We start from the raw sequence: 24756 nt of genomic DNA, 5'->3' as shown, positions 1-24756 counted from the left end.
GACAGTTAAGGGGAGTATTCACAGGGATTGCAAGAAACACCAACAGATACAACATCTTTATAATGGCCCTACTTTAAGGTTGTTCCTTTCCTTAAAATTATATTTGGCTAGTTATTTGAATTAGTTATACTGATATGCAGAACAAAAAAAAATTCTATGAAATCCGAGACTTGAATATGTGGGGTCACAGTGTTCATCCAAAATAACAATGGCCATCAGCAGAAATTCAACAATTACAGCTTTACAGAAGGGTAATATTTTATGTGAAGCAAATAAAATAAAAGATGGAAAGTCTATGCTATTTAAGAGATTTGCCAAGATAAGATATGTTAACTGTTCCAAACTTTGTCAGAATGGCCGATGTTCGCCTGTCCATAAATAGTTTACCAAAAGTTCAGCCAAAAAAGCCCGTACACTTAGATGATCCGCATAAGCACTTTTTGGTTCTTCGATAGCCACCACCACTTCTCATCTCTTCATCTTTGCTAAAATCACGTCCACTCAGACCATAATCATAGGTTAGCTCTGTCATGGGAGGAATATGCTTACTTGCAAAGAACATGATATGTGGATATTGATCATCACCATGATCATGCAGAACTGGCTGCCAGAAGACATTAGGAGAGCAACTGTGATTCATAAAGCGGGACACATTGCCCATATTCTTTGCACTTATGATAATCGGCAACGTCTTAGAAGACTCACTTGAGTCAAGATGGCTAGGTTCTCCCAATAACTCAGGTCCATAATTCCATTTAAAAGTCTGGTCAGCATGCATTACTTGAAAGACATACTCATCTTCCTCGCAAGTTTCAGCCACTTTACATTTATCAATAACTTCGCCTACGTATTCACAGATAAAAGTGCCTGCCCGAATAGGGTCCCAAGAACGAAGACCCCACCCCCGGTCCCTTGTCTTGAAAACTTCAAAGTGGAGTTGGATACCCTTCTGCGTCACTCGGTTCCTGCAATTGAAAGAGCACTGGCAAGAAGCACCACACTCATATATTAAAGGCTTACGACTCACAAGGATTCCAATGGAACTATAAGGAAGGTCAGCCCCATTTTGCTGCAAACAAGAACAATTGACATCACTTGGGAGGCAGACATTATTACAGTTGCAGCCTTGCAAAGGTTGCATTGAGCTAATAGGACCCAAATAATCAACTTTAGTGGTATAGGTGAAATGGCTAGGTCCCTTCTCATCATCAACATCATTTACAAGACAAACAGGTTTCTTTTCAATGCCAGAGGATATGTCTGGTAATATGACATTGTGTCTGGATGATGGATTTTCTTTCCATTTCTCAGTTTTCTTCCATACTGCAGTTCCATCAGGCTGCCCCGGTTCTCTCAGTAATTTATACTTAAAAACATTAAAGCCCGATTTTCTTTTCTCCACCCATGACTCATGTATCTTATAGAGGCCATCATAGACATAAATCTTGCCATTTAGACAGCTAAAATCTTTAGCACTACGAATGACCCTAATCTCATTAGCCCGGTGCAAGCTTCTCTCCAAAGCAAGATTACCCCTTTCAAGTTTCTGGTCATCCTTGCTAGAACTTCCCTGGCCACTGTAAATCAGGACATCCGCGTTATTGTCTTCATTTTCATAAACACCAGCAGAAACAATACTAAGAGCCACAGGATCATCCTCATTCCCGAACCTAGTAGTCATATAATCAATTCCTGCAATGCTCTGAGAATGCAGCCCAACCAAACACATTTCAATCCTAAAGTAGAAAATATCTCCAACCTCAACTCCAGGTACTTGCCCTATCCTCTTGATCATATTAGCCCGGAGGTCATTGTCCATCATGACAGTCCCAGCCCTCAAATCCGAACGTTGTTTCACATCCTTTATTTCATCTAATTGCTGAAGCCTCCTTCGGATGGCATCAAACGTCATAAGGACCACTTCAACAGACTCACGGGGTTCATCTGACGAGGAGGGCAGTGCTAACAAGTCATTACCCTGAACTCTCCTTGCCCTCCGGCGCTTGACCTTCTTCCCGTCAGTGCTCTCTATCTCTGAACTACCCACCAGATAGCTGTTCCGCTTAATTGTCCTTCCAGATGCTGAAGTGGCACAATTCACCAATGAGTCTTCTTCATTCAAGGGCATGACAAATACAGGTGGAGTCTGAAATGGACGACTGCATGGTGTGTCGTGTATAGAGCTATTAGCATCAAAACCTTCTCCAATATGGGCAGCTCCATTCTCAGAGTTCAGAGAAGCTGGATCCACAGGTCTCTTGTTGATGTCTTGGGCTGCAGCAAAAGTTGGGAACAGCGGAGTGAAGCTGGAAGGATACACAGATTTGGCGGCAGTAGCAAAGGAACCAAAGGGTGTGACACAAACAAAAGAAGGGGCCTCAGGAGGAGAAAATGTGCTCAACCCAAGTGGAGCAGGGAACATCGGAGCCAAGGATCGCAATGGCTTCACATCCAACACTACAGGTTCTTTGGGCAAACTGGGAGCACAATTCGAAGGTTCTTCCATTGCTGAACACTATCAAATAATTCAGCATTAAAATTTACAAATTTCATGCACTAACCCCTTGCTTATTTTGAAGCGACCATATGAATGTCCTCATAGAATGGTTGAAATCAAAAGAATTTCCAGAAAATAGATAACTAAACAGAGAAAGGAGCCTAGAAATGATTTTAAAAAGTTAAAAAAATCGATCTTACCGCAGAAAAGGAATAAGTGGAGAGAAACCAATATGAGAACAGTAGCTTTTGAGCAGAAACACTAACACTGCAGAGATAGAGAAGAAATAAAATGTAAAGAGAAGATCGAACTAAAAACTAAAACCAGGTACGGTTTCAGAAGGATCAACATAGTGAAATATAGAAATCGGTTTCAGAGAGATCAACATAGAGAAGCAAAGAAACCCTAGAATAGTGAATTCAGAGATAAAGGGGTTCTAGATCGCCGAAATGCGATCTTGCTGAAATGTGCATTAAAAAATCGGATTTTTAAGGGAGTTCGAAGCGAATTTATAGATCCGAATGCTAAAAGATTTGCATTAATCAATTCTTCGGAGCGAACAGTCAGAGGGATGATGGATTTAAGAATCGAAAGAGCAGAGAATAGATACCTGAAATGGTGTGGTAGGATTCTAGAGTTTGGGTTCCTCGACAAACAAGCCTAGGTCCCAAATTTCGGTCTGAGGGGCTCTCTGTTCACCTTCGACAATTTTCTCCTGAAGTAGTTTGGTTTTGATTCGCTGGACCCTCGGTTTTCACTATTTTTCACATTCTATTACAAGATGGGTGCTGATTTTTTCTATTTACGACACATTTTTTGGGGGCTCCCAAACCAGACTGGGGTTGCATCTGCTGCGTGGAAGAGTGATGATCTTCTTTCGCGATATTGGCCGTTGGAATATATTTTGCACAGATCTCAAAGTATTATACATAGATATATATATATATATAATACTATGGTGGATGCATCATACATTATGGTATGGAGACAGCCAAAAAAAAAAAAAATCAAACAGGAGCGCACCAAGTAATCCACTCTCCTCCACCAAAAAAATTGTGGAAAAAATTAATGAGCACGCGGTACCTCGAGTCGCGTGCGCGTCTGCCAACAGGTGCCTATTAGCGCCCGCTGTGATTTACGTGGGCGTGCGCCAGCCGGCAACCACGTCCCCGAAAAGCGGACGCATGCCAGCTCCCACTGGCCGCATAATTACAGCGGATGTGTCCGCAAAAAGACCGATATGCCCTTGCAGTAAAACTCTATAAATACCTCCTATTTTATTCTATTCGGCACACGAAAAATAAGAGAAAAATAATGAAAAAATTCTGGAGAAAAATTATTCCTCCTCTTAGCCACTTCTTATTTTTATTTTTGCAATTTTGTTCAACAAAGTTTATTTTATTCATTTTATTTTGTTCTTCATTGGATTTGCAAGTCCGATCGGATTCAATTTGGCTTATTCTGAGACGTACCGAAGACTCGTATCTCTGAGGAGGATTGCCAGGAGACCCATATGTGGGGGAAACCACTTCATTGGGACAGCGTCTACGCACTTCGACCTGTCTTCAATCAAGTTATTTTCTTCTATTTTTATTTTAAATTTAATATTAGTAGATATGTAGGATTTGCAATTTTGTGATTTAAATTTATTAAATGAATAGATTTATTTTGTGCTAGAATATATTTCTTTTGTCTATAATAGATTTATTTTGATGCCGAATAATATATATATATATATATATTATTTCTTTTAAGTTTTTTTATTAATTACAATTATAGCTTGATTTGCTTATTTAAGTGATATGTTGCTAACAATCCAAAGAAGTGTTTTTTTATTTTTTTTGTTAGTAATAAATAATTCATTAAATCCTTTATTGCAATTGTGACATATTAGATTTTAATTATAATAATTGTTTTGCTAGCACAAAATTAATAATCACTTATTATAAAAAAGTAATAATTTGCTTAACCTCCAAGAGGTTTATCATACCTCCATTTGGACTCCTCAAGAAGTAATTTTCAGATCCCATTCAAACAGAAAAGTCGAAAATTGGTTGATCCATAATAACTAATTCATTGAATTGATAAATTAGATCTCAATTATAATAATTCTTTTGCTAGCTCTAAATTAGTAATCAATTATTACTAATTCGAAAAATTCAAACGGAAAATTCGAAAATTGGTTAATCCGTAATAATAAATTTAAGTTTGCACTTAAGCTTTTCTAAAAATTGAATTTGTGTGATTTCTAGTGATTATATCCACTAATTAATAGTGTCAAAGAAAAGCTTGTCAAAATGGCATACGTGCCTAAGAAAGGCTGGTACTCAAGTGAGTCTAGTGCTCCACCACCAATCTAGAGCTGATCTGGCTTTTATTTTTTGGATATATTAACTAGACATTTAAAATTCAATACAAATTTTAGTACAATCTTTTGACATAAATCTTTTGCCTTCATTCAGATTTTTGTCTCTTTACTAACCTTGAACCTATGGCCTCTAACACTAGTGACCACCTTAGTGCCAAATCTGAAAAATTTGATGACCATAATTTTAGGAGGTGGCAGAACCAAATGCGGTTCTGACTCACCACATTAGGATTGATCTCAGCCATAGGTAAGAGCACTACTAAAGTTGATAATGGGTCCAACCCAACTACTTCACGACCTGCTACTTGCCAAAATCCAAACCCAAACCGGAGTTCATCTTCCTCCCACACTGAACCTTCTACCTTCACCAGCATACCCTCTAGGATACCTGATGAGATAGACTATCATTGCATCCATAGAATTCTAGGTGCCCTTTTTGAGAGGCTGTATGGCATTTATTACATAGTGAAGAGTGCCAAAGAACTCTAGGACACCCTAGATAGCAAATATGGTCTTGATGATGCTGGGGTAAAAAGAATTTATTGAAAAAGAATTTCTAAGTGAAGGATTGTTTAAGTTGAATATAATAGTTTCTTCAATAAATGAAAATTCTTTGATCATGAATATAGAACCTCCTTCTATTTGGCATGGTAGATTAGGTCATGTAAATTATAATACAATTAAGCAGCTAATGAATCTAAATTTAATACCAAAAAGTGATCTTAAGAACCATGAGAAATGTGAAATTTGTGTAAAAGCCAAACTCCCTAGGAAGCCTTTTAAATCTGTTAATACAGATTCGGATCTATTAGAGTTTATCCATAGTGAAGTTTGTGACTCTGGTAGAACTTCTAGGAGAAGTAACAGATATTTTGTGACCTTCATAAATGATCTATCCAAGTTCTGTTACATCTATCTAATTAAAACCAAGGATGAGGTGCTCAGCAATTTAAAATTTTTAAGATCGAATCTGAGAACAAACAGGAAAAGAAAATTAAAATCCTTAGATCAGATCGGGGAGGTGAATATATATCTAATGATATAACTCAATTTTGTGAAGATCATGAAATCATTCATGACGTGATTGCTCCCTATTTTTCCCAATCAAATGGAGTAGCAGAAAGGAAGAATAGGACTTTAATGGATATGATCAACTCCATGCTTATCAGCTTAGGAGTATCTGCGAATTTGTGAGGGGAAGCTCTAGTTTCAGCCTGTTATATTCTCAGTGGGATTTCCTCTAAAAATAATGATCTAACCCTATATGAAGTTTGGAAACATAGAAAACCTAATCTTAGCTATTTGAAGGTATGGGGGTGCTTGGCAAAAGTGAAAATACCTGATTTGAAGAGAAAGAAAATAAGGCCTAAAATAGTGGATGCCATATTCATTGGATATGTAGCCACTAGTAATGCCAATAGATTTTTGGTGATTAATTCAAAAGAAAATAATATTAATAACAACACTATCATAGAAGCCAGAGATGCAACATATTTTGAAGACACCTTTCCACTTAGGACTAGAGTAGATCGTGGTATAGCTAGTTGCTCTAGTAGAATAAAGATAAGAGAAATAGAAGTAGAAGCAGAACCTAGAGGAGTAAGAGATCTAGGGTAGAGAAAATATTTGAAGATGACTTCTATACCTTTCTTATAGAGAACTCTCCAACTACTTTTGAGGATGCAATGAAATCCTTGGATTCATCCTTTTGGAGAGAAGTTGTGGACAATGAGATGCAGTCAATTATCCAAAATCATACTTAGGAACTGACTGATCTTCCTTCTAGCTGTAAAACTATAGAGTACAAATGGATCTTTAAGAAGATACTTAGGCTTGATGGGTCTGTAGATAAATGTAAAGCTAGATTGGTTGCCAAGAATTTTACTCAGAGACCTGGGGTAGATTTCTTTGATGTTTATGCACTTGTAGCTAGGATTACGACTATTAGGGTCCTTATAGCATTAGCCTCCATCCATAGATTAGTAATGCATCAGATGGATGTCAAAATAGCTTTTCTAAATGGAGACTTAAATGAAGAATCTATATGGACCAGCCAGAGGGATTTATAATCCCAGGTTAAGAAAATAAAGTTTGCAGACAAGTCAGATCTCTCTATGGTCTTAAACAAGCACCCAAGCGATGGTACTTGAAATTTGATGAAATCATACTAACATTTGGATTTGAAATCAATAGTACAGATGAATGTGTATACCATAAGAGAGTTGGAAATAAATTTATAATCTTGTGCTCTATGTAGATGACATACTGATCTTTGGGACAGATCTTCAGATAGTTAATGAAGTAAAACAATTCTTAAGTCATAAGTTTGATATGAAAGATTTGGGACAAGCTGACTTAATTTTAAATACCAAAATAATTAAAAGTGCAAATAGAATTGAATTATCTCAAAGTCATTATATAGACAAGATTCTCAATAAATTTAATTATTCCGATTGTCAGCCTGTCTCAACTTCCTTTGATCCCTCTACACACCTCAAGAAGAACTTAGAAATTCCTATTCTTCAAAGCCTATATTCTCAAATCATAAGCTCACTAGGATTCCTAGCAAACTACACCAGGCCAGATATAGCGTATACTGTAAACAGACTTAGTAGATATACTGTTAATCCAAATAGAGATCATTGGACAGCATTAGAGAGAATACTTAGGTATCTTAAGGGTACCAAGTCCTATAGTTTGCACTTTAGTAGGTTTTCTACTGTTCTAGAAGGCTATAATGATGCCAACTGGATCAGCGATACCTTAGATATTAAATTCACCATAGGATATGTCTTTCTTCTAGGAGGTGCTATTGTGTCTTGAAAATCCACCAAACAAACCTTGATATCTAGGAGTATCATGGAGTTTGAACTGATAGCTTTAGACGCCACTAGCATAGAGGCTGAGTGGCTCAGAGATCTACTTATAGGCCTTTCTGTAGATGAGTCACCTTTACCACCTGTCTTCTTATATTGTGACTGTAAATCTGCAATAGATAAGTACAACCAAGAAAATGCCAATGTAAAAATGAACAGACACTTAAAAGTGCGTCATAAATCATTAAGATATAAATTGAAAAATAACGTTATAGCTTTGAATTTTGTAAAATCAGAAAATAATTTGACTGATTAGCTTACAAAAGGTTTGTCTAGAACAGTAGTTCTAGAGTCGTCGAGAGGGATGGGGCTTAGCCCATAAAGATAGATCACCACGATGGGAACCGAACCTTAAAAGGTTCAATAGGTAGAAACACACCGAAGTGTGACTAAGAGGAGCACTGTTTTATGTTTTCCTCATCCCAATAGCGTTGTGCTCATAAAAGCAAGCGGTAGGATGAGTTTGTTTGTATAACTCTTAATGAGTCCAAGATCCAAGAGGCAGGAGCTTCCTTGCTAACTTCCCTTTTAGGACTCACCTATAAGTGCAGTCGTGAGGCCGCGATTATAGAAAATGGGCGATTCCCTAAAAAGCACATGAAAAATACCTATGCATGGCCATATTAGCGCAACCCGCTTAGAACCCAGATCGGGTTATATTATGTGTGCTGTTGATTTAATCTGAGCCATAGACCGAGGTTCAAGGTTAAGACCACCTGAGCTCCACAGATATAATCAATTGTCACTAAGTGAAGGTTCAAACCGAAAGGTACCTATACTATTACATAATATAAGATATCCAGCATTTTATTTTGATTTTAAAAATATTTAAAAATTAATTTTTGTGGGGGATTGTGTCTGCCAGCGGGTACCCATTGGCGCCCACTGGCAACCGCGTCCGCGGAAAGCAGACGTGTACCAATGCCCGCTGGCCACATAATTACCGTGGACGTGTCTGCAGAAGGCGCGTTTACGTCCGCAAAAAGGCCGATATGCTCCTGCACTAAAATCATATAAATACCTCATATTTCATCCTATTCAGCACACGAAAGAAATAGAGAAAAATACTAAAAAATTCTGGAGAAAAGTTCTTCCTTTTAGCCACTTCTGATTTTTATTTTTGTAATTTTGTTCAGCAAAGTTTATTTTATTTTTTTATTTCATTCTTCGCTGGATCTGCAAGTCCGATCAGATTCGATTTGGCTTCTTCTGAGATGTACCGAAGAAGAAGTTTAGGATCGTCGTATCTCTGAGGAGGATTGCCAGGAGATCCGTACGTGGGGGCAAATACTTCTTTAGGACAGCGCCTACGTGCTTCGACCTGCCTTCAATCAGGCTATTTCCTCCTACTTTTATTTTAAATTTAATATTAGTAGATCTGTAGAATTTACAATTTTGTGATTTAAATTTATTAAATGAATAGATTTATTTTGTGCTAGAATAGATTTCTTTTGTACTATAATAGATTTATTTTGATGCCGAATAATATACATATATATATTATTCTTTTTTATTTTTTTATTAGTTGCAATTATAGCTTGATTTGCTTATTTAGGTGATATATTGCTAACAGAAATATCTTCAGAGTGATTGGTCACATAGTAGGTTACCTAATCTGCTTCCTCGTTGGCCTCTCTATACATATACTTCGCCTGTAGGGACATCCCATCACGGACCATAGTCGGATGTCTTTAAGCAGCAAATGGTAATTGCTTACCCCACTCACGTTCTGCTGGATGCACCCAAATGACAGCCACCAAATCACTCTCGAGCAATACAGCCCTAGCCTGCAGCACCCACCGAGCATAACATAAGTCAGCCCAAGATCTCAGCTTAGCCTTCGAGATCGATGTATCGAAAATCTAGCAACCTCAAGTCACAATTACCTTGGAGTCTGAACCTCTAATAATAAAGTCGGCACCTACCTGCTCCCGACATCCAGTATGCATCTATACAAATTTTGATTTGACCAATTATGCAATCCAACAGCGGATTCGCTCGTGCTTTGCATGAAAGAAACAATCCCCGTCCCTCCCTCACCATGCCATTCCACTTTACCTAGTGATATAAAAAAAAAACAAATGCTGCAATATTCCAAAGGGCTTTTAAGTCTTTTTATATGTAATTATCTCTGGTTGTCTAATTCAACATGGATAGCCATGACTTATCCATTGAAAATAGTTTGTAGCTAATGATGTGCAGAGCTGGTGCAATAATTATGTTAAACTTCAAAATGGTTTTCAAATAAAGTGGGTGTTTGGTGTGGTATTTCAGTTGAACTTGAGAGGTGTTGTCAAAACCCCCTCTTCCCCCTCAACTTGAGATGGCGAGCTATCCAACAATAAAGACTCCGACGATTAATAAAGGTCATCAATTGGCCAACAATCAACAGCCATGGCCACTCCTAATTGGTCATTGCTGGTGGCATCAAGCAACAATGGTAAATAGCGGATGGTGAGCAGTAAAGGCTAGCCATTGGCCAATAAGAGATGATGCCGCCTCTGCTGATTGGCCCTCGTCGGTGGGTCTCGGTAGTCATGGCCAATCCTAGAGGGCGAGCTATGAAGGCCAGCCATTGGCTTTTTTGAGATGGTGTGTCTCTCCTGGAGTAGCCATAGCACAAGCTCCCCATCACTAGCAGCAATCACACTTCCATTCCTTCTCAAAAGTAGGTATAGCATAACCTGCCCACCATCTATTCGACAAAAGACCCAACCCCCCCCCCCCCCCCCCCCGCAGCAGATCTTAGCCACCACCTATTCGATGAAAAGACAAGCAAAGCTTCCCTGGTATTAGTGTCGGTTAGTGCCATTAATGGAGAGCTATTGAACATAAATCTCTCTTTTTGTTGCTGCGATAAATGACTACCGTAAGGTAGCACACAAGAATTCGTCCTGCTCATGATTCATGTAGCAGATCCGATGCACCTAGAAATTCTCCAAACCATTCTAATCAAGCTTCCTCGAGAAATCGCCCCCGACATGAGATCGCGAGTCAAGAATCGCGGCAATCGCCACATACTCATAGAAAACTATTCTCATGAGCATGCAAGGAATCTCATCATGATATCATAATCAGGCAATGGAAATAATTTAGATTTTATTAGAAAAATAAGGTCCAGTACCTCTATACTTGATTTTTTTGTAGATGATGTAAATCAAACTTCTCTCTTATAAATGAAAAACAACATCTTAATTCCGAATAAGAGCATCAAGTTTCTTTATCAAAATATCAACTACTCTTGATTAATCGATCTATCGCAAGATTGGATCATCAACAATTCCTAGCCACCCCTAGTAGAATATTCATCAAGGTTGATACATAACCTCAATCTCTTTCAATCAAATGGAGGGTTGATATTAATTAAAAAAGTACAAACTTCAGATTTAGGAGGAAAGAGGTCTACACCAAAATATTCTAGATTCAAGATCAAAATTCAATACTCCATTAATTCTAGTCTCAAGACGCTAAGAATTCGACATAAAATTCAGAACCTAAAATAGTACAGCAACCATTTACTATGGCTATCTCCTCATTAACAGTCACATGATTACAAAGGTCTCTAAGGGCGGCAAAGCTTAGCCAATCTTGATGGCTGATAGAGGTGATACTCGAAGGAAAGAAGCCAAAATAGAGCAAATAGGGGATCTATTTCTCTGAGCAATTTTTGGCCAGTAACTATGAATCCTAGCTGTGGGAAGGAAACAATGATTGCTACATAAAGTGATAGCAATGATTCAAGTTTGGATAAAGATACCCGTGATGTAGCCAAATTATGTCTCATGGCTCATGAGGATAAGATAAATTCTAAACACTTTAATGATTTTGCTTTTGATGAACTTCAAAAAGCTTTCTATGATCTCTTAGATGAACTAAAGAAGTTAAATTTAAAGAACAAAGATCTGAAAATCAAAAATCAATGTTTAGCTAATGAAAAGGAAGAAACTTTAAAGGAAAGGAAGCAACTAATATAAGAAAATCAGAATTTAAAGAAGGATGTAGATAGGTTGAAACATTTTGTGGATAAATTCACATTAAATTCAAAAAAACAATAAATGATTTTAGATAATCAAAGAGCGGCTCATAATAAGGCCAAACTTGGCTATAATCTGCAGAAGAAATAAAAATTTCTAAAAAATATATTTCTTAAATCTTCCAATAACAATGAGTCACTTATTTCAGCTATGGTTCGTTAAGACATAAATCTATGCATGCAACTTTAACCAAAAATGATCCAAAAAAGCTTAAATTAAAACTTAAATTTTTGGTTGTAGATGTATCTTACATCCCATAGGATGAAAAGAAGATGGTACCTCGATGGTGGTTGTTCAAAGCACATGTCGGGTGATGGATCTCAATGCATCACTCTTGAGGCAAAAGATAGAGAGATGGTCACCTTTTGGCAACAATGGCAAAAGAATTATGATCGAAATTGGTAATATTGGTATCACTCCCCCTCCACTTTTATTAGAAATTTGTTATTAGTAGATGGTCTTAAATATAATTTACTTAGCATTAGTAAACGTCTTAAGATTATGTTTGAATTCTCTATGTGCCCTTCGATCCGAGATTCCTATCTTGCAAGAGCTGTTGTCCGAGGAGATGCTAATCAACATCGGTCTGAGCTCGGCCAACCCCCAGGGTACGCTTTTTTCTGAATTATTTTCTATCTTTTCACTTCATCGCATTTTTTTCCGACCTTGTTCTCGATTTTGCAATTGTCACAACAATGAAAATCGACATGGCAGTGATCGGCAAGAAGATATAGAAGAGGGCAGTCGTGGCGTCCGGGGACAAAACCCCCAAAGAAAGAAGAAGTTGAGGGGGGAATCCTCGTTGGCCCCTGTCGCCGAAGCTACTGCCGAGGTCGCTACCGTGGCCTTGGTTCCCGAGGTGCCTGTACCTTGGGGAAGAATGTGAAGCTCAACCCAAAGGTCAAGATTATGTTGCCGATCAGGTCGGCCCCTCCGGAGGAGGTCACCCTCACACAATCTTCCACTGCTGCCATGCCTTTGTGTCGATCGTCCCTTGAGGCCTATGCCTCAACTCGGTCAGGTCTAAGCTCGTTCGCTCTAACCGAGGAGGGCCCTTTAGCTCCGCCCTATGCCTCTTAGGACCAACATCCCAAGGTGGTTAGTCTAAGAGTCTGATTTGGCTCTGGCAACCCTTGGATGGCGAAGGAGATGGTCCGAGCTATGCAAATCCAGGCTGATAGGGAGATCATGAGCTCCATCCATGCCAGCAAGTTGTTTAATGGGGCCTTCGCCTAGGTCATCTGAATAAGCTTCTAACTTATAAATCTTCACTAAATTGTTCACTTCGATAACTAATTCTTCTTTTTCTTTTTAGCATGCTCACGAGGTCCGCTATATGTATGAGCCAATCACGATGTTCACAAGATGTGGCTCGGAGCTCCAGTCGAGGTGGGAGGCTGTTGAGGAAAGCGTCGGGTAGGTTCAGGAGAGGACAAAGGCTCCCGAGGAGCGGGCCTGGCAGGCTGAGCAGAGGACGAAGGATGCCAAAGACAAGATTGAGTTGGCAAAAGCCCATGCCACAGCCATGCGAACCCTCACAACAATCAAGGAGGACCAACTATCCGCAGCTAAAAAGGCCTTCAAAGCTATTGAGTAGAAGGTCGCGGAGCTTTCTACGAAGTTAGTCCAGGCCGAGCAGAAAGGCCAGGGAGGCCCGAGAGTTTGACATTTGAGCTGAGGGGAAGGTCCTCGAGGCCAAGGAGCTCATCGTCCAAGCCGAGTAGAGGGCTGCCAAAGTGGTCGAGGAATACCTCTCCTCAGACCTGTACAAGGATGAGTACGAGGAGAATGCGACCAACGCTTTTGTGAAGGGCTTTGAGAAATGCCAAGCTCAAGCCCGACGACTCTTTCTGAGGATGGATTTCTCCAACCTTAAAACCTGACTTCAACGAAGAAAGCAACGAGGATGGCAAAGGCGGCGAGGACGGCAAAGGCGATAAGGCCAATGGAGGCGACAAAGATGGCGAGGGCAAAGAGGTTGCGAGGGTGGCGAGGTCGGTAAGGGGGGCGATAACGATAGTGAAGGCGAAGAATGAAACCCTTCACTTCTTTACCTTTTGCTTTTTTGCTCAGATGGCCCAGGCTTGATGTACTTCATTTTTGGCTCAATTTTTACCAAGGTTGATGTACATCTCTTTTTGCTTGGCCTTTGTCGAGGTCAATGTATAAATTCAATGGCACTAAAAGTAAAGAATTTTCCAGCTCATCTCTGGAGGAATTCTGAGCGAGCTCAGCTTGAGGAGGTCCTAGGTCGGCTTGGAGTGTCTCCTTAATTCACCTCTCAAGAGTTCATCTCTAGAGGAATTCTGAGTGAGCACGACTTGAGGAGGTCCTAGGTTGGCCCAGGGTGTCTCCTTAGTTAACCTCTCTGGAGTTCGTCTCTAGAGGAATTCCGAGTGAGCTCGGCTTGAGGAGGTCCCGAGTCGGCTATGGTATCACCTTATAGTTGGTTTCGTTACCATACTATCATTGACCTCAGAGGTCTTGTAGTGTCTCAAGTCGAATACATTTGTCATAATTATCCAATCTGAAAGACAAACACAACAAGAAGAATTTTAATTATCAATCTAACCTGTAAACGATCCACTTTAAATAAGTTTAGGTTTGACATAAATGCATTTAGATTATAAATAGATTAACCCATCTAAACCGTTTTATTAAGTGAGTTAGGTTCAAATTTAGACCTTTGACCCATTTAATAATTAGGTTGTGTCATGACCTGACCCCTTTAACCTATTTAACATGTTTAAAATCTACTTAACCCATTTTTGTCATGTTTAACCCTATCTATTTAACTTGTTTCACCCTTTTTAATCTATTAGAAACCCACTTAACCTATTTAACCATTTAACCTAACTTTATTTATTTGATAAATGGATTATGTGGGTTGGATTAGGTTACCTGTTTAATAGATAGGTCAAGTTTGGGTTGACGAATTTTGACCTGACTTGTTTTTGACCTAACCGAACATTAATAGCTAGGTCAAGTTTGGGTTGACGAATTTTTGACCTGACCTGTTTCTGACCTAACCGAACCCAAACCCCATCCCTAACTCTACCCATCATAGATAGAGCCTTCTACTCCTAACCATCCTATCTATTTAAAAACTATTGTGTTAGGCGACTACACTCCACTAAACATGGTTTCTTACTAGAAATAAGGGCCCCTAGATATTGCCATGTACCCTCTAACTCCTTATTATGTATACGATTCTTGATACTTTGTTGGGTAAGAGTATTAAACTTTAGGCTAAATTTTACCATAGCATTCAGAATTCACTCTTTGACTAGAAAATCTACCATAATTATTAATAATAGAGACTAAAGTTAGTGCATTAGATAAACTAGCTAAGGAAAATAATATGCAATTATTAGTAAAAAGAATGTGAGAAATAATTACCCCTTCATGGCCAGACTGATACACAAACAACGAATTAACATCTACTAGAGTCTTTTATATTCTTGAAAGAGCATCTACACATATAATAAATAAATAGGATGATAAAGGGCAACCTTGTCTCACACCAATAGAAGATTGGAAAGACATAGAAGGAGCATCATTAATCAGAATAGAATAAAAGGGCACGAATAACCCTGAATCAAATCAATCCCGACACCTGAAATTCCTAACTATTGAAGAGAAGTGAAAAGAAAATTCCACCGAACTCTATCATACACTTGTTCTATATCCAATTTAATTGCTACATAATTGTGTTTGACTAGAGCTATCTATAAATTATACATAATCTCTTGAGCTATATATAAGAACATTATTAGAAATACTTCTACCTTTGATAAAAGCATCTTGCTTTAGATTTATTAAAAGATGTAGCATATACTGCCTTTTATTAGCCATTAGTTTAGCAATAATTTTGTAAAGGGTATTACACAAACTGATAGGATAATAATGAGATGGAAGTAATGCATATGATCTCTTAGGAATGAAAGTAATAAAGGTGCCTCCATGACAAAAAAAATTGCTTCACTACTATGCACACACCTTTACGAGTAATCAACCAAAAATATTTCAAGAAGACTAGTAGAAAACCATTAGGGCTGAGAACTTTATCACCTAACATAGAGCACAAAGTATCTTTAATCTCATCATCTGAAACTGTTCTAAGTAGCCTCACATTATGAGATTCTAATAAAGGGATATTTGGTGGTGGAACATTGACTGGATCTATATCGTCCTCCTCCATCCTCCATCTGGAGCTAAAAAATATGAATAATTCATTTATGATAGTAGCTTCATCCTTTATATTGTTTCTCTTGCTGTATTTAAGGAAATTGGTTCCATTCGTTTTTCTTCTGAGAATAGTAGCATGATGAAAAAATCTTGTATTTTTATCACCCTCTTTAAGCCATTTAATTCTTGATCTTTGTCACCACATTCTTGTTGATGCAAAAGAGTATAGTGCTGAGTGAGACTAGATTGAAGAATAGATAGATCACCATCAGAAAGGCCTCCCAACTTACACTTCTTTCTTTGTAGCTCCGCTAATCTCTTAAAAATATCACCTACTGCTATTATATTTTAGGATTTTATCCTCTGTTTTGTAAGCTCCACTCTTCTTATCACTTAATACATAGTATCCCCTTTAACTGGAATATTCCATGCACTATGAACATGTTCAAGTACTAGGGATAATGCAGCCAAAATTTTTCAAAATAAAAAGGTGGTTTGCAAGAAATTTCAAGTGTAGTCTCTACTAGAATATAATAATGATCAAAAGCTATACAAGGAAGATACTCACCTAATAATTAGGAATGCATTGAATCCTAGAATAGCCCACTAGTAGCAAAAACTCTATCAATTCTCTCCCATACCCTTGCTTGACCACTCTAATTGTTACACCACATAAAGTGAATACCCGAATAGCCCGAATTAGAAAATCCATTGGAGGAGATGAAAGAATGAAATTCTTTAACACCAATTTTCTTAGTAAAAGCCTTACTACCTATCTTCTCAGAAGGCCCGTCAATATAATTGACTCCGGCAATTAAAGTTGGCAATCCTTGATGAATAAGTGTAGAAGCTTCCATCCAAATAAAATGCTTTTGGTGAGATCTTAGGTTTGCATATATAGCCAACAAAACTTAAGTATGTTTGCTTGGCTCTATAATAACAAAAACAATTTGTTGTGAACTATTATTGAAAATAATAATTTTTATATTGGCTTGTTTCTAGATAGCAATAGTACCGCCCTTTTAGTCTTTGTGACTCTATAGCATGATAGCACCAACGAGGAGGGAGATGGAGTTGCACCCGAGCTAAACTCCTACTTGATAATCTAATTTCAAAGAAAACATGAATAAAAGGATTATGTAATTGAATCAATCATCTAACAGTTAGCATAAAAAAGAGTTTACAGTCTCCGTACAATTCTACAAAAGAATCTTTATTTAATATTATAAGGATTTAAATTTTCATCATCATGAGCATTCTCCATTCAAGGTCCCTCGTCACCATCAATTTTCTCTGAATGGAGACTATTTCCAATGCACCCTTCATCAATGTAAGCACCTTATTACGTTCATCATGAGTTAGTCTACAACTGTTCTTCTCCTTATTTGGTATCACATCTCCTGACATAACTGGAGTTTGTGGGACAAACTCCACTTTTTCCTTTCCACGGTTGGAAGAACATTCAGCCTTCCATGTAGATGGAATAGGAGCTGATGTAGATGAGAAAACGAAAGGCCCATTTGACTCAGGGTTTGAATTAGTTCCATAACTAGTTCCGTAGGAATGGATTGGGCTCCTTAATTTGCACCACTTTAGTTGGCTTTTCCTAGCCTTCCTCACCAAAGAGTCCAATCCATTCAGACATCAACTCAAAAGGCCAAGTTTGAGGCAATTTGACCAAGATACTGGTTGGTTCCTCATGTTAGGGATTCTAACCTTTGTCGCCACAAGCCATGGCTCGTCCTTGTTCTTCGACGAGGTTGAACAATGATCATCGTCACCAATTGTAGAGCCACCACAACTATTCTTGCCTAATTCAGAGCCTCCATCAGAACCATTATTTTCTTCCACCATAACAAAGTTCTCAGGTTGGATTTTTGACTTGCTTGCAGATGAAGAGATGATTCTTCATAGCAATTTGCCTCCCAATGACCTAGACGACCACAATGATATCATACAATTAGTGTATTCTCATATATGAAAAGGCTGCTAGAAAATTGACTTCGATCTTTGAATTGGCTATCATGGAATCAAGGGTTTTGTGAGATCAATTTTAATGTAGACCCTAACACACTCCAGCCCCAAGACATTATCAATGAATTCATCAACAAATATAGGTTGGCTGGTGGTAGAGACAATCTTAAGAATTGCAGATCTCTCCCAATACTCCAATGGTAACAACGGCAACCTCACCCATAACAAAGCAGATTTAATTGCATCATTTTTAGGGAAAAAATCTGGCGACCATGGCTCAATAGACTTGCATTGAGTTAATCCATGGTCCCTGCATTAAAATAGAGTCCCTAGCTTTCTTTGATTGAAATCTGAACATAAAGCAACCTTTCTCCGTAGCGAATGCCTTGACATCATTTGAGAGTTTGCACTTTCTCTAAAATTTTTGGCTATCACTTCCATAGGAACTCACCAACCTACACTCTTAGCAACCATGAAGTCCTCTCCTAATTGCTATGAGCGACAATCATTTCGTTTTTCAGTAGAATAAGATCATTAGAGAAGTATTCTTGCAGAGCAGCAACTTCCTTATCAAAAATTTTGTAGGTATGTCAAGACAGCTGGTGCTGCCTTTAGATGACTCCCTTCCATGATCACAATCCAATGCCTCGAACAAAGGAGGCACTAGCATTATTCTAATTCGACGACATGACTAAAGATCAATTAGTCTCGTCGGAAAGAAAGAAGCCAATAAGCATCGCCAATAGCCATAGAACACTACCAAAATTGTGGCAAAGATAACCCTAACCATATTTGACAGAAATGAAAGAAATAGAGGATAGCATGGCTTTCAATGCAAGCGTTAAGTATTGATCCTTGTTAGCTTCTTTATTCTTTTTTCCTCATGTTTGCAAGGAGGCAAATCCCAGTTGGCTTTTGAAATATGTTCCTTAGACATTTGCATGATTGGCAATAAAAAATACTGACTTCCAAATCAACTTGCCCCTTAGATAAATGTTTGTTAAATGGGTCACTCCATTTAAGTGAGTTGATATTAAAAGAGAACAGAAGAAATGAACAACTGACTTGTAGATACCCCACTATTCAAAATCTTAGCTCCTTAGTTTCACAACTGAGTTTATGTGATATAAAACAAACTAAAAAGCATATGAAATCAAATGGATCCATGTTCACCTCCTAACTAAAAAAAATGAAAGCATCAACTTTTTATTATTTTTTAATTGGGAAATAAAATATAAACTCTACCTAAATCTGGCCTAATTTCTGTCCAAATCCAGATTTAAACTGAATATAACCAAGATCCAGAACCACTTATACTTCTATTTTTTGCTAATTAACTTGAAGAAGATGCTTGCCAAGCATACAAAATAGTGGCTTTCATTCAATTAATTATGTAAACATATTCTTCGAGAGCTATGTATTGCCATCTAGTAATAGCTTGTTAAAATTTCAAGCATATCATAAAATGGTACACTCTTATGCATCTCATAAATAACGCATATTTCTGACATATATAGCAAATACTCTCAACTAAACATCTCTTGCAAAAGGTACTTACCCCTTAAAGACGTACATCATTGACACAAAATTTGTTGGAGGAAAGAACAAGGAATAGTTAGGAATCAACACGTCATTGTACAATTTGTCCCCAAATCAAAGATGTAATAAGAGCTCGGATTGCTATGGATTATAACAAAGCGCGCACCTTCAATCACCAAAAGCAACAATTCAATTTTAGCAAAAGGGAACAAACTATAAATAATTACCACTAGATGTGGCAAAGCAGTTACTCAGTACACATGATACATCAAATTGCACACCATTCACCAATACTCCTAAGAAAGGAGTAGGAACCCAAAAGCACACAATAAACATTATCATCAGCAAGATGATCTGCCTTCAGCCAATCCCCCTTTCCTCTATGCATCCCCCTCCTTCAAAAACTTGGTACAAAATCCCCAATGAAATAAAAATAAAAATACAAAACTCGAAGCTGCCTTTGGCTTATCGAGCAGTTTCTTTGCAGGAGGATGCCGCGCAACAGCTCCATATTGAGGGCTCGAATACTTCTTATAAACCACCTTCAGCTCACTCTCTACTGCTGAGGAATGAAATCTCACTAGATGCTGTGCACAATCCCTGTGTCCAGATATATTGAATTGGTTCAGTTATCGTGCTCAATGCTTTAGATAAAGCCATACACACATAAAGTTCTGTAAATGTTTTAAAGGTAGTGAATACTTACAGCAACTGTGGCTCTGAGAAACCTGTGTGATGCTCGAGTGTTTCACTCCAGAAGGGAGTCTTCTTAAGAGTGTGCCGTGCAGCATACACAGCAGAAGTAGCGATCAAGGATGGGCAATACATGATCATTGAGTAATGCATCAAAGCCAACTCAGCAAAGAAAAAGACCATATGCTCCATCTATAACAACAACCAAATGAATCAGACTATTTATTGAACTGAGATTGGCACTACTTTAAGACCACACAAGTAAAATTGTTCTCACCTCTTTATCACACATGGCTGCTTTCTAAAAACGCACGAGGAACGCATAGGGTGTGGGCACAGTTAGGTTCCATTCAAGCTTGTCTAGAATTCTTTTCTCCATGGTCAATATCTGCTCTTTGCTATATGCCCAGTCTGATATGCATATGAAGTCCTTGACCTGCTCTCAACCAATTTCAACTACTCAGTAATCAATACATGAAAACAAAAGCATTAAAGAAATAATCTTTAACTAATGAACAATATAATTACTACCTCTGGAGCCTCCACGATCATCTCCTCATACTTGCAGGCGATGAGCATGGCGCTTATACCCACAAGCTGCAACTCTTTCCTCAGAACTGTTTCCCTGGAAAGGTACAGGTCAATTATGTAAAATGTAAGGTAGAGAGTCTCAGGCCTTAGCTTGAACTTAAGGTGTTCTTCAATCAACCAAGCAGCCAGAATTTCTCTCTTCTTTGCGGTGATCTCAACTTGGGAGCCCATATAGTCATGTGGTTGGCTAGAGTTCTATATTAGCAGAAAGAGCAAACACTGGTCAGCTAAGATAGGTAAACTAAATGGAGAAAATGCAACAGAGAAACTACATATATACCTCAGCATATTTGTAAAACTTGTAGATGTCTTCTACATAATCCACCACAGCTAACTGATCTTCAGCACTCAAAGCATCGATATCATGAACCAGATCTTTTGGCTCATCAACAATCCCACAAGTAGCCTGAATTGAAATTTCAATGCAGATAAGAAATTTAATGATTAATCTATATTTAATGATAACATTCAGTCCACGACTAGACATGATACAAGGAAAATGGGTTCATTGAGGGGGAAAAATTGATAGAGATCATCGTTTATACCTCATTAGCAGCAGTGGCGGTGGCTGTTTGTGCTTCATCCTGAATCTGAGCACCAAAACTTTTAGGAAGACACCAATGTATTAGACGTTTTAGACCAGCGATCTTCTTGAAATAATTTAAAGAACCTAATGATCAGGACAAATTCAGAAGAATTAACACAAAAAAGAAGACCAACAGAACATCATAAAGAAGAAAAAAGAGACTAAATTTCCAAGAGCACAAGTTGAAATTTTAAATGAAAATAATAAAACAAGGGCCAATACTTAGTGATTCACTATCGCATGTAGAAGAGCAACAGCCTTGACGTTGGAACTCAGGAGAAAGGGGAAGATCAAGTCCATAAAAGTTGCCAAAATCCCCAATTCTTTAACGGAAACAAAATAAAATTTGAAGAGGGAAAACAGAGCATTGAATCCACATAACAATGTAGGGGTAAACACACCGGCAGAGCAATGCATTACAGCGTCTGAAAACCTACACTACAATTGATTTAAAAGAACATGGAAAGAACTCAAATAACAAATTTAACGTGAGGAAACCAAAATTAGACAAAAGAACGCAAGGGAAAGGAGAAAACAAAGAAAAGATCTTCACCCCAGCTAACACACAGAGAAACAAACGAAAACCCTAGAAAGAACAACAAGATAGATATGGTTCAATGTAAGAACAAAACAATTAAAGATTTGAATGAGAAAAAGATACCAAGAAATGGCCTTTCTCTCACGAAACTGTTCAAGAAACCAAGCTAACAGATGAAAAAGAATGAAATTTAAAGGAGGTGGGCTTCTGATTCTATCTCACCTCGCTGCTGCTGAAGAAATACAAGATCACGCCTCGATGCCATGGCTTCTTCTCCTCCTCCTTCCAGGCTCTTCCCAAAGAGGCTAAACAACATCGAAGAAAAGTGAAGGCCTTTTCTGTTCGCGACTCCCCTTTGCTACTCAGATTCGCCAATGTAGGCGAGATCCAAAGGCTTCCCAGCTGCGAGCAAGAGAAAATTAGGAGGGAAAGAGACAAAAACCCTTGCTTTCCGGCCTCTTCTTCCCTTCTTTCTCAGGTCTCTCTCTATGCTCTGGTTTCTTGAGAGATGTTGTCAGGTTTCTTTCTTTCTGTCGCTCTTTATAGTTTGTTAGATAAGAAGGGGATGCAGAGAGGATTTCCCTGTTGGGTGAGGAGATGCCTCCAACGGTCGAATTAAATCGAGATCTCAACAATCGGGTGGCTCAGAGCGGTTTGTTAGATAAGAAGGGGATGTGGAGAGGATTTCCCTGTTGGGTGAGGAGATGCCTCCAACGGTCGAATTAAATCGAGCTCAACAATAGGGTGGCTCAGAGCGGGTGAGCGGCTGTAGCCAAGCCGTCGGGATGAGGATGGGGATTAAAAGAACAGAGTTAAGAGCGAGAATTAAAAGAAAAGGCCTCTTCCGTGACCAAGAGAAAAGTAGGAGCTTGTATAGTTTGTTAAATAAGAAGGGGATGTGGAGAGGATTTCCCTGTTGGATGAGGAGATGCCTCCAACGGTCGAATTAAATCGAGATCTCAACAATCGGATGGCTCAGAGCGGGTGAGGAGCATGCGCTGCATCTTAGTCGTCGGAAGAATGACCAAAAAACAGGGGACAATTCCATACATCAGACAGAGAAATTAAATCATTAATCAAAGCAATAAGACAGGAACACGACAAAGACCTAGATGATTGGCACAGATATTGAGAATCTTGACTTGCCTGACCAACGGTCGAATTAAATCGAGATCTCAACAATCGGGTGGCTGAGAGCGGGTGCATCTTAGTCGTCGGAAGAACTGCAGACCAAAAAATAGGGGACAATTCCGTACATCAGAGATAGAAGCCACCAAGGTAGTAGCCTGGTCGTAAGAGGGCGATAATTTCACCCAAGTTGCTCAGATTCGAAACGCGAGGGCGTCGATTAAATTAGGGGACCGGATGCCCCACGCCCAGCTGGCTTGTTGGCGGTTATGCTTTCCTTCCACTTGTACCAAAGTGGCGCTGAGGTGACGTACCCATACGTGAGGCGGTGAACCCAGTGGGGTGAGCCCACGGGTCGGGGAAGGCACGCGAAACCTGCGACCTGTATCGAACATTCCCTAGTGGAAGGGGAGCCCAGTAATAGGGCTGCTACACGGGTGGGCTGGTCCCTCCCCTCCCCTCCTATTTTTTACCAAAAAAAAAAAAAAAAAGAGATAGAAATTAAATCATTAATCAAAGGAATAAGACAGGAACAAGACAAAGACCTAGATGATTGGCACAGATCTTGGCCCGCCTCATGACCAGCCGGACCTTTCTCGTCTCCTTGTGCTTCAGAAGCTTCACGCTCCCATGGCCCCGCTCCTTCCACTGGTTCCCCTCTTTGTCGAATCGGTACAGCTTCGCCATCCTGAAATCAAGAACCGATCAGGTTTGGAAGGTGAAACCCTAGGATCTCCCGCGAAAAACCTAGGACGTGAGGGGAGGAGAGGGGATCGGGGCTTACAGGTCGAGAAGGACGTCTTCGTCCTGCTCGCCGGTCGTGACGGCGACCTCCTCGAACCGGACGATGGGGGCGACCTGGGCGCCGGTGTTCTCGTCCTCGCCGCCGGCGGCCTCTGTCTCCTCTTCGTCTCTGCGCTCGGGATCGGTGCTGGCCATGGCGGCGAGCAGTGGAGATCGAAAGGGAAAACGAGCTACGCTGCAGCGGGGGACGCGAGCAGCGACGGGCTGGCAAGCGTGACGTGAGAGTGAAGGGATGGTGCTATGGTTTTATTTCATCATACAGAAGTTAGATGGCTAGAATTGGAATTACAGAAGTCAGACGGCTAGAATTGGACTGGCAGGAGAATTTTATAGAGAACCCCTTGTCATGTTGTATATTATATGCAAGTTCCTGACTTTTCAAAGATTCGCTTGTGAGAAAGTGGGGAAAAGGAGAGATTGGGCATGTTCTCGTGGCCCCTGCGGATCGGATAACATTAACATATGACAGGTTTATTGGCTTTTTTCATCGACCTGTGTCTTTTATTTTTATTTTTCCATCTTTAGTGCAGTGTTTAGCTTATTCCAATAATGTCGAGGCACAAGCAGGTCTCCCTATCATTGTTAACTAGCAGCCCTTAGCATGTGGGATGGGTATATAGAGATGGATGGCAGTCATACAATAAAACAATAAAAGTTGTAAAGTTTTTCTTTTTTTATTTTTTCTGGTATATAAAATGAGACCTATTTGGCATGGAATAAAAAGCAGAATTAGATTGTTATGGTCCCCCATTATGGTATTCATGAAGCTAACTCTCAAGTCTAGGTTAGGAGTATGTTGGTGAAATACCAAGCATGTATGTCTGCATGTAGTTTGAGTTTAAAATCCGGCAGTTAGCCATAATTGAATAGTTGATAAATAAATATAATAAATAAAAATAAAAAAGTGCTAATTTTAACATGAATTTTTATTCAAATATTT

At 39.0% G+C, this 24756-nt stretch overlaps 2 protein-coding genes and 1 pseudogene across 8 annotated transcripts; all 3 read right to left on the bottom strand.

The window, feature by feature from the left end:
- Positions 1-152: 152 nt before the first annotated feature.
- On the bottom strand, positions 153-3365 carry LOC103722129 (histone-lysine N-methyltransferase, H3 lysine-9 specific SUVH1-like). 5 transcript variants are annotated; one of them, XM_088713313.1, is made up of 3 exons: positions 3108-3365; positions 2698-2764; positions 153-2515 (listed from the first exon to the last, which is right to left on the bottom strand). In XM_088713313.1, exon 3 carries the CDS (start codon positions 2504-2506, stop codon positions 395-397), a length of 2112 nt encoding a protein of 703 aa, XP_088569439.1. In that variant the 5' UTR covers positions 2507-2515; positions 2698-2764; positions 3108-3365; the 3' UTR covers positions 153-394. The 5 variants fall into 5 exon arrangements, with proteins under 5 accessions (XP_088569439.1, XP_008810793.3, XP_088569440.1 ...); XM_008812571.5 differs by having other exon boundaries at positions 153-2508; positions 3108-3273; XM_088713314.1 differs by lacking the exon at positions 2698-2764 and having other exon boundaries at positions 3108-3341.
- A 16304-nt stretch (positions 3366-19669) lies between these two features.
- Positions 19670-22338, bottom strand: LOC103722130 (G2/mitotic-specific cyclin S13-7-like; annotated as a pseudogene). Its single transcript, XR_015974403.2, has 7 exons — positions 22107-22338; positions 21306-21430; positions 21041-21166; positions 20701-20955; positions 20447-20605; positions 20183-20361; positions 19670-20076 (listed from the first exon to the last, which is right to left on the bottom strand). The product of XR_015974403.2 is annotated as a G2/mitotic-specific cyclin S13-7-like (transcript).
- Positions 22339-23030: 692 nt separating this feature from the next.
- Positions 23031-24085, bottom strand: LOC103722139 (ran-binding protein 1 homolog c-like). 2 transcript variants are annotated; one of them, XM_088713577.2, is made up of 3 exons: positions 23797-24085; positions 23604-23700; positions 23301-23474 (listed from the first exon to the last, which is right to left on the bottom strand). In XM_088713577.2, exons 1-3 carry the CDS (start codon positions 23949-23951, stop codon positions 23442-23444), a joined length of 285 nt encoding a protein of 94 aa, XP_088569703.1. In that variant the 5' UTR covers positions 23952-24085; the 3' UTR covers positions 23301-23441. The 2 variants fall into 2 exon arrangements, with proteins under 2 accessions (XP_026666215.1, XP_088569703.1); XM_026810414.3 differs by having other exon boundaries at positions 23031-23700.
- Between the last annotated feature and the right edge of the window lie 671 nt (positions 24086-24756).

This window comes from Phoenix dactylifera, chromosome 17 (assembly GCF_051530095.1).
Source record: "Phoenix dactylifera cultivar Ajwa chromosome 17, Ajwa_hap1_PhDact_Kaust_v1.1, whole genome shotgun sequence".
NCBI classification, from domain to species: Eukaryota; Viridiplantae; Streptophyta; class Magnoliopsida; order Arecales; family Arecaceae; genus Phoenix; species Phoenix dactylifera.
Note: the sequence above shows the minus strand (reverse complement) of the source record. Positions and strands in the feature narration are given on the sequence as shown.

Excerpts from the sequence above, each read along its gene's own strand:
- LOC103722129 (XM_088713313.1), bottom strand. The coding sequence starts at position 2,506 with ATGGAAGAACCTTCGAATTGTGCTCCCAGTTTGCCCAAAGAACCTGTA.
- LOC103722139 (XM_026810414.3), bottom strand. The coding sequence starts at position 23,951 with ATGGCCAGCACCGATCCCGAGCGCAGAGACGAAGAGGAGACAGAGGCC. Across the intron at positions 23,701-23,796 it reads GAAGACGTCCTTCTCGACCT|GATGGCGAAGCTGTACCGAT; the intron begins GTAAGCCCCGAT and ends TCTTGATTTCAG.